Source organism: Cnephaeus nilssonii, assembly GCF_951640355.1.
Source record: "Cnephaeus nilssonii genome assembly, chromosome: 4".
NCBI lineage: Eukaryota > Metazoa > Chordata > Mammalia > Chiroptera > Vespertilionidae > Cnephaeus > Cnephaeus nilssonii.
In genome coordinates, this window is record NC_137075.1 from 67383401 (window position 1) to 67392481 (window position 9081).

Here is a 9081-nt window from a genome sequence, read left to right on the forward strand (position 1 = left end):
AATCTAGCCTTTAACCGAGGTACATGACCTTGACTGGAATCGAACCCAGGGCCATTCAGTCCTTGGGCCGATGCTCTATCCCTGAGAAGAATCAGAGTGGATTCTTCTTTTTTAAAGTATTTTGAAATGTCATTATACTGTTTGTATAATGTATTTTGAGTTAATGATCCTTACATTACCAAAAAGAATTATTATTATTCTCACATATCTTCATAATTTAATAACTTGTATATTATCCATATAATCTAAGAACATTTTTCTTTTTTATTACAAAAAGACATATAGGCTCATTGTAGAAAATTTACCACAAAATGCAAAGTGGAAGTTTCCCTCCACACCTCCCCAGCAGAAATCTCAGGCCACTGGCAAGGATTCTTGGGAGCTGAGGTAGTTGATTGGCTTCTTAGTAACTGTAATGGAAAAAAAACCACCTATTTCAGCTCCATCCAATAGAACTTCCTGCAATGAGGGAAATGTTGTAATCTGCCAGCTAACATAGTAGCTACTAGCCACATGGTTGTTGAGCATTTGGAATGCTAGTGTGACTAAAGAACTGAATTTTTTATTTTACTTAATATTAGTAAATTTAAATAGCCATATCATGTTATTAGCTGCTATTCTCTTGGACATTGCAGCCCTATTTTTCACTTAGCCCACTGCAGGTCTTCATGTTATAATCCATTCTAGTGTAGTCATATTTGTATCTATCTTTGCTTGCACTTTTCCCCAAGTTAGATGTCATACAAGGCATTTTACTCACAGTGGTTTACTTGCTCTTCTTTGCATTACACACTGGGCAATAGAGACAAGAATGCAAATTGCAAGGGGTGGCAGCCAGGGATCAGAGCTGATCCTCTGTAATAGCTACCACCTCGATAATCGGTCCGCCCTCGGAGTTTCCCTCTCGATAGTAGCAACTGAGCAAACTTAAGAAAGAGAAAGAAAATGTGTGCTACAACTTGCTTAACTTTTTTAACTTCAAACTTTATCATTCACAAACATGAGGGCAACAATAATTACATATCTTATGAGGTGCTTGTGAGGAGTCAATTAGAGGAGCTTGAAAAGTTACCGAAGAGGAGTCTGAGAGCATTTGGTGGAAAGTGCTATGTCAGTTCAGTACGAGGTCTGACCGGGCAGCAGTGGTCCAAGTCCCACAAGTGGAGTCACTGGGAGGGCACATCATTCCTAAATTGGACTTCAGGCTCAGTAATCTAGAGAAGGGAGGGATGTAAAACATTTAGCTCAACTCTTCATGTTTAAATTAAATTCTAAATAAATTAGAATTAGCATTTAAAACTTGTGTTTATTTTGGGGCATTTGGGAGACTTTTTTTCCCAAAAAAATTAAAATAATTTTTTTTTTCTCTCACAGGATTAGATTTATTTCCTTTCTTATCAGACAATCAGGTATGTAATATGAAAAAAAATGCTATATTTTAACATTGAAAAGTATAATATGTAGCCAAGAGGAAGAAAATAAATTTTCTTAGAAAATTCAGGGTAGTCATACCTATTACTGTATTGTTAAGGTTTTAATTAAGAATTTAAATCAGAACCCATTGTCAGCTGTGCCTGAGTATGTAGAAAGGACAGAATCAAACGGGAGTGATTCGTATTGATTAATACTTTTTTTTTTTTTTAATCCTCACCTGAGGACATGTTTATTGATTTGAGAGAGAGAGAGCGAAACAACGATGTGACAGAGAAACATTGATTGTTTGACTCCTACATGCCTAGAGCAGGCACCAGACCCACAACCAAGGTATGAGTCCTGACCTAGATTTGAACCGGTAACCTTTTGGTGTACAGGACCACGCTCCAGCCGATTAAGCCACCCAGCCTGGGCTTTACTGGCCAAATATCTCCATAAGAAAAATAGGGTAGACTCTCTTCTTTTCTGCTACTTCTGAGCGTGTGCCAGTTTGGAAATATAATTTTGAAAATTGCTTTCAATACAAATTAAAACAAAAACAATTGTTTTTCTGTTTCAGATACAAAAATGTCTCAGGGTCAATGATCTGATCATTTCATAAGGCCATTTGATTTTACAAAATGGTTTTTGTTTTTGTCTACAGTTTTACATATGTCTCCTTTTTCCCCAATTGACACCCTCCCTCCCCCAGCCATTCCCACCCTGGGCAAGCCCCCACTGCCCCAGTGTGATTTTGCAAAATGTTTTAATATTTCAAAAAAAATAGATACTCAGAATATATTAAAGTTAGGACTTTGTTCTGCTGAGAGAAAGCTTATGAATTTATAAGTATAATTAACATTTTTTTTGTCTTTTTTTCCCCTCCCTAGCATTATAACACCTCCCTCCTGGCCGCTGCAGCAGCAGCAGTTTCGGATGATCAAGACCTCTTACATTCTTCTCGGTTTTTTCCATATACCTCCTCCCAGATGTTTCTTGATCATTTGAGTGCAGGAGGCAGTACTTCTCTGCCAACCACCAATGGAAGCAGTAGTGGCAGTAACAGCAGCCTCGTGTCCTCCAACAGCCTGAGGGAGAGCCATAGCCACACGGTCACAAACAGGAGCAGCACGGACACGGCGTCCATCTTTGGCATCATACCAGACATTATTTCATTGGACTGAGTTCCTTGCCCCTGCTGCTCTCATCCCCACCCCAGATTAAGTGAACTTGGCAGAAAGAAGAGAACTTTGTGCTATGTTTTACCTTATTCTGTTTAGAAAAGTACACAAGCGTGTGTTTTTTTCCTTTTTTTAGGGAAAAAAATTAAAAGAAATGTACAGAGAACAAAACTATATTTTCAGTTTTACTTTTGTATATATAAATCTAAGACTGCCTGTCTGATATAACACTTGTAAAAATAAACCAAAAAAAGGAAAGAAAAGGAAAAAAAGAAAAAAATAACAAGTACCCACAAAACACCTTCAGTTCAATTTTCTGGATTCTGAAGATTTTTTTTTTTTCATCATTTGTCCTATGGTTTTGGTGTTATTTTACTTCAATGGCATTATTTTATTTGCAATAACAAACGGAATTGCATGTATGAAGTTTTAAATTGTGGGCTTTTCTTTGTTGTGGGGAGGGAGCTGGGGGCATAGTTTTAATTTCCATTTTCTAAAAATGACAGACTTGAGTTTTGTTTGTGTGTGCACATTTTATCCAGCCTTAACTTATAAATCTCATCTGTCCCACTGCATTCCCTGTGTATTTTCAGGACATAGCTCATGAATGTGTGTTTCCAGTGTGTGTGTGTCTGCGTTTTTCTGTCATTACCGTTCCTGCTCTTCCCGAGTTTGCATTCAGTTGATAATCAGTTGCCTGCTTCTTTCAAAGTGCTTTGAAGTTCTTGAACTCACGTAGGAGCATCTTTATTGACTATTCCAATTGCATGTTCTCCATCACAGATTCCCCCTTATTTGCTAGATACCCCTGAGAATATGTTTTTAGAGATTGGAGTAAAGCTGTCTGGGTAAGGGGTAGGCTTAGCAGACCTGTGAATAATACGCTTTAGTCTAGCTCTTTACTCTAAATTTGGATTGCCAGTATTATGCACTTAAACAAAGTCTGTGAACGCCTACTTTTTTAGCCACAGGGTAACAAGACTTCTCGTAAGATCTGCATACCAAAGTAGGAAGTAAAAATAGCTTAGAAAGCCCTGTTGTGTGTCTTGTGCAGCTGACAGAGAGAGAGAAGGTTGCATCACCTCCCCCCAGAAAAAGAAGAAAGTCAATTATCCTAAAAGTATATTCTCTTCAGACAATACAATGCACCATACGTGTCAGTCTGTAGAAACCTGCTATCTGATCAACAGCTGAAATTCAAAATGGGCTTGATTCTTAGTCATTTTATTCTTTGGCTCTGAGTGTGCTTATTTGCTTAGCTATCTTGTTTTATTTTCCACCTTTTAAAAGACAAACATGACATAGGAAAGTCAGGTATGTGTTTTTGTTTTTAGAATTCATGGATCAGTCTGATCTATTCTTATTAATAATGCAACATGTAAATAGCGAAAGCTGTTTTCAGGAGATGAGTGAGAGCTGGAGGGAAGGAGAAGTTCTACTTGTGTTCCACCATCCTCCTCAGAGGAGGTGATGCCGTTTTCCAGGTGATGACTGCGAGTCTGGGGAAGATTTTTTAGCTGATTGAGAGGTTTAGCAGGTTAAATAGAACAGATCAAGAAGGGGCATCATGATGACCAGTTTTCCAAACTGGGTTTTGTATCACAACTGTTACTGTTCTCAGAGCTGATGAAGGACCGGCCACCTTTGTGTGTGACATTGTTGTTTTAAACCTTGCAAAACGGCCTCCTGTAATCCAGGTAGACTTCAAGATGGCTGTTATCTTTGGTTGTATGATAAAATTACGGCTCACATGACTATGTGGCATCTAAAAATAATATGTTTCTTACAGCATCTCTCTGCCACTAAATTGTTGACTTGAATTTTGAAAAACAAGTTGATGTTGATATGTATATGTGTGTGTGTATATATGTATTTATAGACAAGTGTGTGTGAGTGACAAATATAGTCTTCCCCAAGGCATGTGTATTCCACACATACATGGCTGAGTTAGTCACTAAACAATTTGCAATAAAAAAAAAAAAAGATTTATTGTTGGTTAAAGCAGGAAGTAGTTAAGTTTTAAAATGAATCTGATGGTGAGTAAATACTTAAGAACTCTTATTACCATATTAACTTAGGCTAATATCTAATAGTATAATTTGTCTAAATTCAGATTGGGATACAAATTACTTAAATTATGGGGAGTTGCTTTTTCACATTGCAATAGGAAACATTTCTAATAATTCAACTACATAAGGTAAAATGAATAGTTTTCTACGTTTTTGTTTTTTTTCTGTCATTGGTGTTAGTGGTCTCAAAATTCTGATCAGTTACTTTGTGTCTGATGCTGAATTACAAACTCTTTGAATGATCCAGTTGGAAACCTGTCCCTTGACTTTCTTCAGCCAGTTTTAGAGAGGGTTGATTTCCCCTTAGTGTCCTGCATTTAACCAACCCACGGGAAGAATGGGTGATAAGGAGAAGTAAATGTCTGTCTAGTTAGTGGCTTTGGTCATGTCTCCACAGGAGAAACCATTCATTGTCTCTTTATTTTAGTTTATTGTACTCTAAGGAGTTTGTTCCCTTCAGTTGCTGACTTTTCAAAATGTTGGTATTAGTAGTAGCTATTACTCTGTTGGTCTCATGGCCAATATTATTAGACTTTCATGATCTGTAGTAATTATTAGTAGAGCCATGCACTGCATCTTCTAAGTTTGTTTTTTTAAAGTATATAGTCATTTCATCTCTTTATTCCTTAGCCCACTCACTCCTCCATGCACGGAGAATTAGTGATTCTCAAAATCTTTAGGCAAGTTGTCACCATCTCCCTTGCCTTGGTCTTTCATAATAGGTGTGCATATGTTTGTGTTTCTGTATAGTATTGTATGTGTGTGTATCACACATATTTGGTAAAATAGCTGTTTGACTAACAGGGTTGAAGTGGCTTTTTAGTTATTTTGTGGGCATTATTGGACACCTTTTTAAAGCAATCTGAAGTTTAACCATGCCACACTTGGTTGACTAATTTATTTTGAACATTAAGTTTTTTCTATATTAATTTAGACATTATCACAATTCTGTATCATTAGCAACTTAGGAAAGATTCACTTAAGCTTCTGAAAAATGGGATACCTTGGCAAATTTTCCTTTGAGTCAAATGTTTGAAGCTGAATGAAAATATATCCCAATTTTAATTTCTAATTATTGAACATTATTTTTAAACAATTCGTTTTTAGTACATAAAACACTTCAAGATCTTCAGGACTTTAGAGCACATTTGAAATTATTTTAGTAAGAGTTTTGTTTTATCAATATATGTTGAATTTTGTTTTATAATTAAAAATAAACCAACACAAAACCACAAAGCTTAGATTTCAGCAAGAGGGAGGGAGAATAGCTGGTGGTCTCAGAGTGTGCTGCTGTTAATTGTTTAATTAACAAAGGGGAAATGTATATAAACATATAAAAGTTATCATAAATTCCATAAACTTAAATCTGTGATTCATTGCCTTAAGACTTTCTCTCTTAGAATTTCCATACCGCATGCCAAACCAGTAAAATGGCTTTTAAAAATGTATAGTAAACCAATGTCAGTTTGTATAAAAGTACCAAGTGAAGATATTTATTACATGCATTGGAAAAAAATTGTTTACCTATTGAATGTTACCTGTTTATGTAGAGCTCTTTAGATGTAATAAAAGAAAAGCCTTCAGTTAATTTGTCTTCTGTAAAATACACTGCTGGGTGTGCAAGGGGACAGTCTAAGAGAAAGGCCATATGCTTTGTGCTTCCAAAGCACCTTTCATCCAGAGATTTCAAAGCATGACGAGTAATTCTTTTGCAACATGCTTTGAGGTAAGTAATGAATGTACAGTCATCATTCCCCTTACTGAAATATGGTTGGCTTTGTAATGAACCGCAGCATCTGTTTCGTTTTAAACCTGTTTAATAATCTGCAATTTGAGAGCTAAAAGCACTGTTGCCTTTTTTTGTAGACAATACTAGGTGCTAGGTAAACCAACTGAAATTCCAGGAATGAGCATAAAGCCTGGACATGGGGTGGTGTAAAATCCGTTTCTGGGATGGAGGTTTAGATCAGAGGCCTCACAGGACTTTAGGACCCCAGCCACTGAAGACCCTTAATTAGGGGCACTGGGTCAGTGGAGATGAGCCCAGGTTCTAATGAGCATTTCACACCACTTAGTGTGTTTTGGGGAAGCTATACTTCAGAGATTCCTGTTAGGCAAATCAGATTAAAAGTTACTTTAAAGCCATACTTGGGCCCTGGCTGGGTTGCTCAGTTGATGAAAGTGTCATCCCGTACATCAAAAGGTGGTGGGTTCGAATTCTGGTCAGGGCACATACCTACGTTGAGGGTTGGATCCCTGATCAAGAGCGTGTAGGGGAGGTAACTGATAGATGTTTCTCTTTAAATTAAAAAAAACACCAACATACTGGGGCCATTCCGTTGACCAGACAAAAAGGCTTTAAGGTGAAGTACCCTCATTTATTATAACACAGAACTTTCTTGCCTGGTCCCATCTAAATCTAAGGTGTCTACTGTCTAATCCTTGGTATCCCAGATAGGCTGTGCAGGATTTGCTTCCTAACGTCCGTGATGAGTTCAAAGGAGATGTGGGCTAAGACCCTTGATCCGTGGCTGAAAGTAAAATAAAGCAGTTCTCTACGTTGCTGGTTAGCAACACCTAACCAGCCCTCGGGGATTTACCACGATGGTAATGAAGTTTCTGCACCTGGCCCTCACTGGGCCCTGGGAGCAGGGCTACCAAGTCTCTTTCTATTTTTATATTCTTAAAGAAGGCTGCCAAATCATACAACCTGAGACCCCACAAAACCTGGTTCTGCTCCTGCACAGTGTGAGCCTACGCTCCCCAGCTAGACAAGCACAACGTCACCTACTTGGTTGTCTGGGCCACTTATTGCCGCCCTCCACAGAACCCTCTACAGCTTCTAGGAATTTCTACTCTCTTTGGCAGTCACTGTTGTGAGATCATTGCACTAAAACTGGTCCCCTGCCGTTTCCCCGGTGGCTGGCCCTTGTGTTTGTGTCTTGAATAGCCTCCCAAAAGACATCTCCCTCGGTTTGGTTTTCTTTTGCTTTTGCCACTAAGCACCATTAGACAAAGCCACAGCCCAGAGAGCCCAATTTTGATACATATAAGGACGAACATCTCTGTACTTAGAACTCTGCCCCTCCACCCCCCAACATGCCAGTGTGTGACTCCAACCCTTTTTAGGGCAGGGCTGACACTACCAATGGATCCACAAATTTGATGAACACACGGCACCAGCCGGCACCTCCTGGCTACAAAACTCGGCTACTTGACCCGGCAGGGCCAGTACCCCTACTACTGTTTGCCAGGACTCTTGCTGTATCATGGCCATGGCCTGTTACATCCCCTTATTACTTTCCATTAGTCATGGGAAATGGCTTGAAGCCATGATCAATTTGACCCACTTGAGCAGACCCATCCCATTCTTGTGAACCTCTCTGATCACAGGCTGGGGGAGCTGGACATTCTGACAGGAGCATCAGAAAGGGCTTTCCACCATAGCTGTTTTGGCTCAGTGGATAGAGCGTCAGCCCGTGGAGTGAAGGGTCCCGGGTTCGATTCCGGTCAAGGGCACATGCCCAGGTTGTGGGCTCGATCCCCAGTAGGGGGCACGCAGGAGGCAGCCGATCAATGAGTCTCATCATTGATGTTTCTCTCTCTCCCTCTCCCTTCCTCTGTGAAATAAATAAAAATACATTTTTAAAAAAGCAACATCTTTAGCACATATATTTAAAAGAAAAAAAAGAAAGGGCTTTCCCAGTTCTGCGAGGCCTGGGTCACATTGGTTTCCTCTGGTGCGGGCTGTAAAGTCAGATCCCTCTGCCCACTGTTTAGCTGAGGCTGCCTTGCTTTACCCTTTCTCACCCTGGATTCTGTGTTTATGAATGAATCTGAATGGTGTCACTGTGTGTTGAGATGGGAATGAGAATTTGTAAGTGGCCCTGTGGTGCTGCAAGAAATGTTGCCATAGTTTTTGTTTGTTTGTTTTAGCTCTGCTTGTTGCTATTTCTCAGCCAGCACTGGCTTTGTCTTAGAAATGTGGAAGATGGTTCCAGCACCCAAATAGAGAATGCAGCCTTTTGGTCGGTTGCCCTTCTTCGAAGAAGCACTACCGTGGAAACTCAGGATTGCACAGAGCTCTTCAGTTTGCAAAGACGTTTTCAAGTCATGGACTCAGACCATCCTTAGCAGGCTCCATGAGGTAAAAATGAGGAATCTGCTTGGCTGGCATGACTCAGTGGTTGAGCATCGACCTATGAATCAGGAGGTCATGGTTCAATTCCTGGTCAGGGCACATGCCCGGGTTGTGGGATTGATCCCCAGTAGGGGATGTGCAGGAGGCAGCCGATCAATGATTCTCTCTCGTCATTGATGTTTCTATCTCTCCCTCCCTCTCCCTTCCTCTCTGAAATCAATAAAAATATATTAAAAGGAAAAAAAGGAATCTTAACGTTAGTGAAGATCCTGAGGCT

The 9081-nt window shown here is 39.5% G+C and overlaps 1 protein-coding gene across 2 annotated transcripts in view; it reads left to right on the forward strand.

Moving 5' to 3' along the window:
• PIAS1 (protein inhibitor of activated STAT 1) overlaps positions 1–8037 on the forward strand; it is a 128492-nt gene extending 120455 nt beyond the window's left edge. The window contains exons 13-14 of one of the 2 annotated variants that reach the window (XM_079768443.1): positions 1375–1409; positions 2304–8037. In XM_079768443.1, coding sequence (XP_079624569.1) covers positions 1375–1409; positions 2304–2597 — 329 coding nt within the window. In that variant the 3' untranslated portion in view covers positions 2598–8037. The remainder of the gene's footprint in view (positions 1–1374; positions 1410–2303) is intronic. The other variant, XM_079768442.1, reaches the window with a different exon arrangement.
• The last annotated feature ends 1044 nt before the right edge of the window (positions 8038–9081 follow it).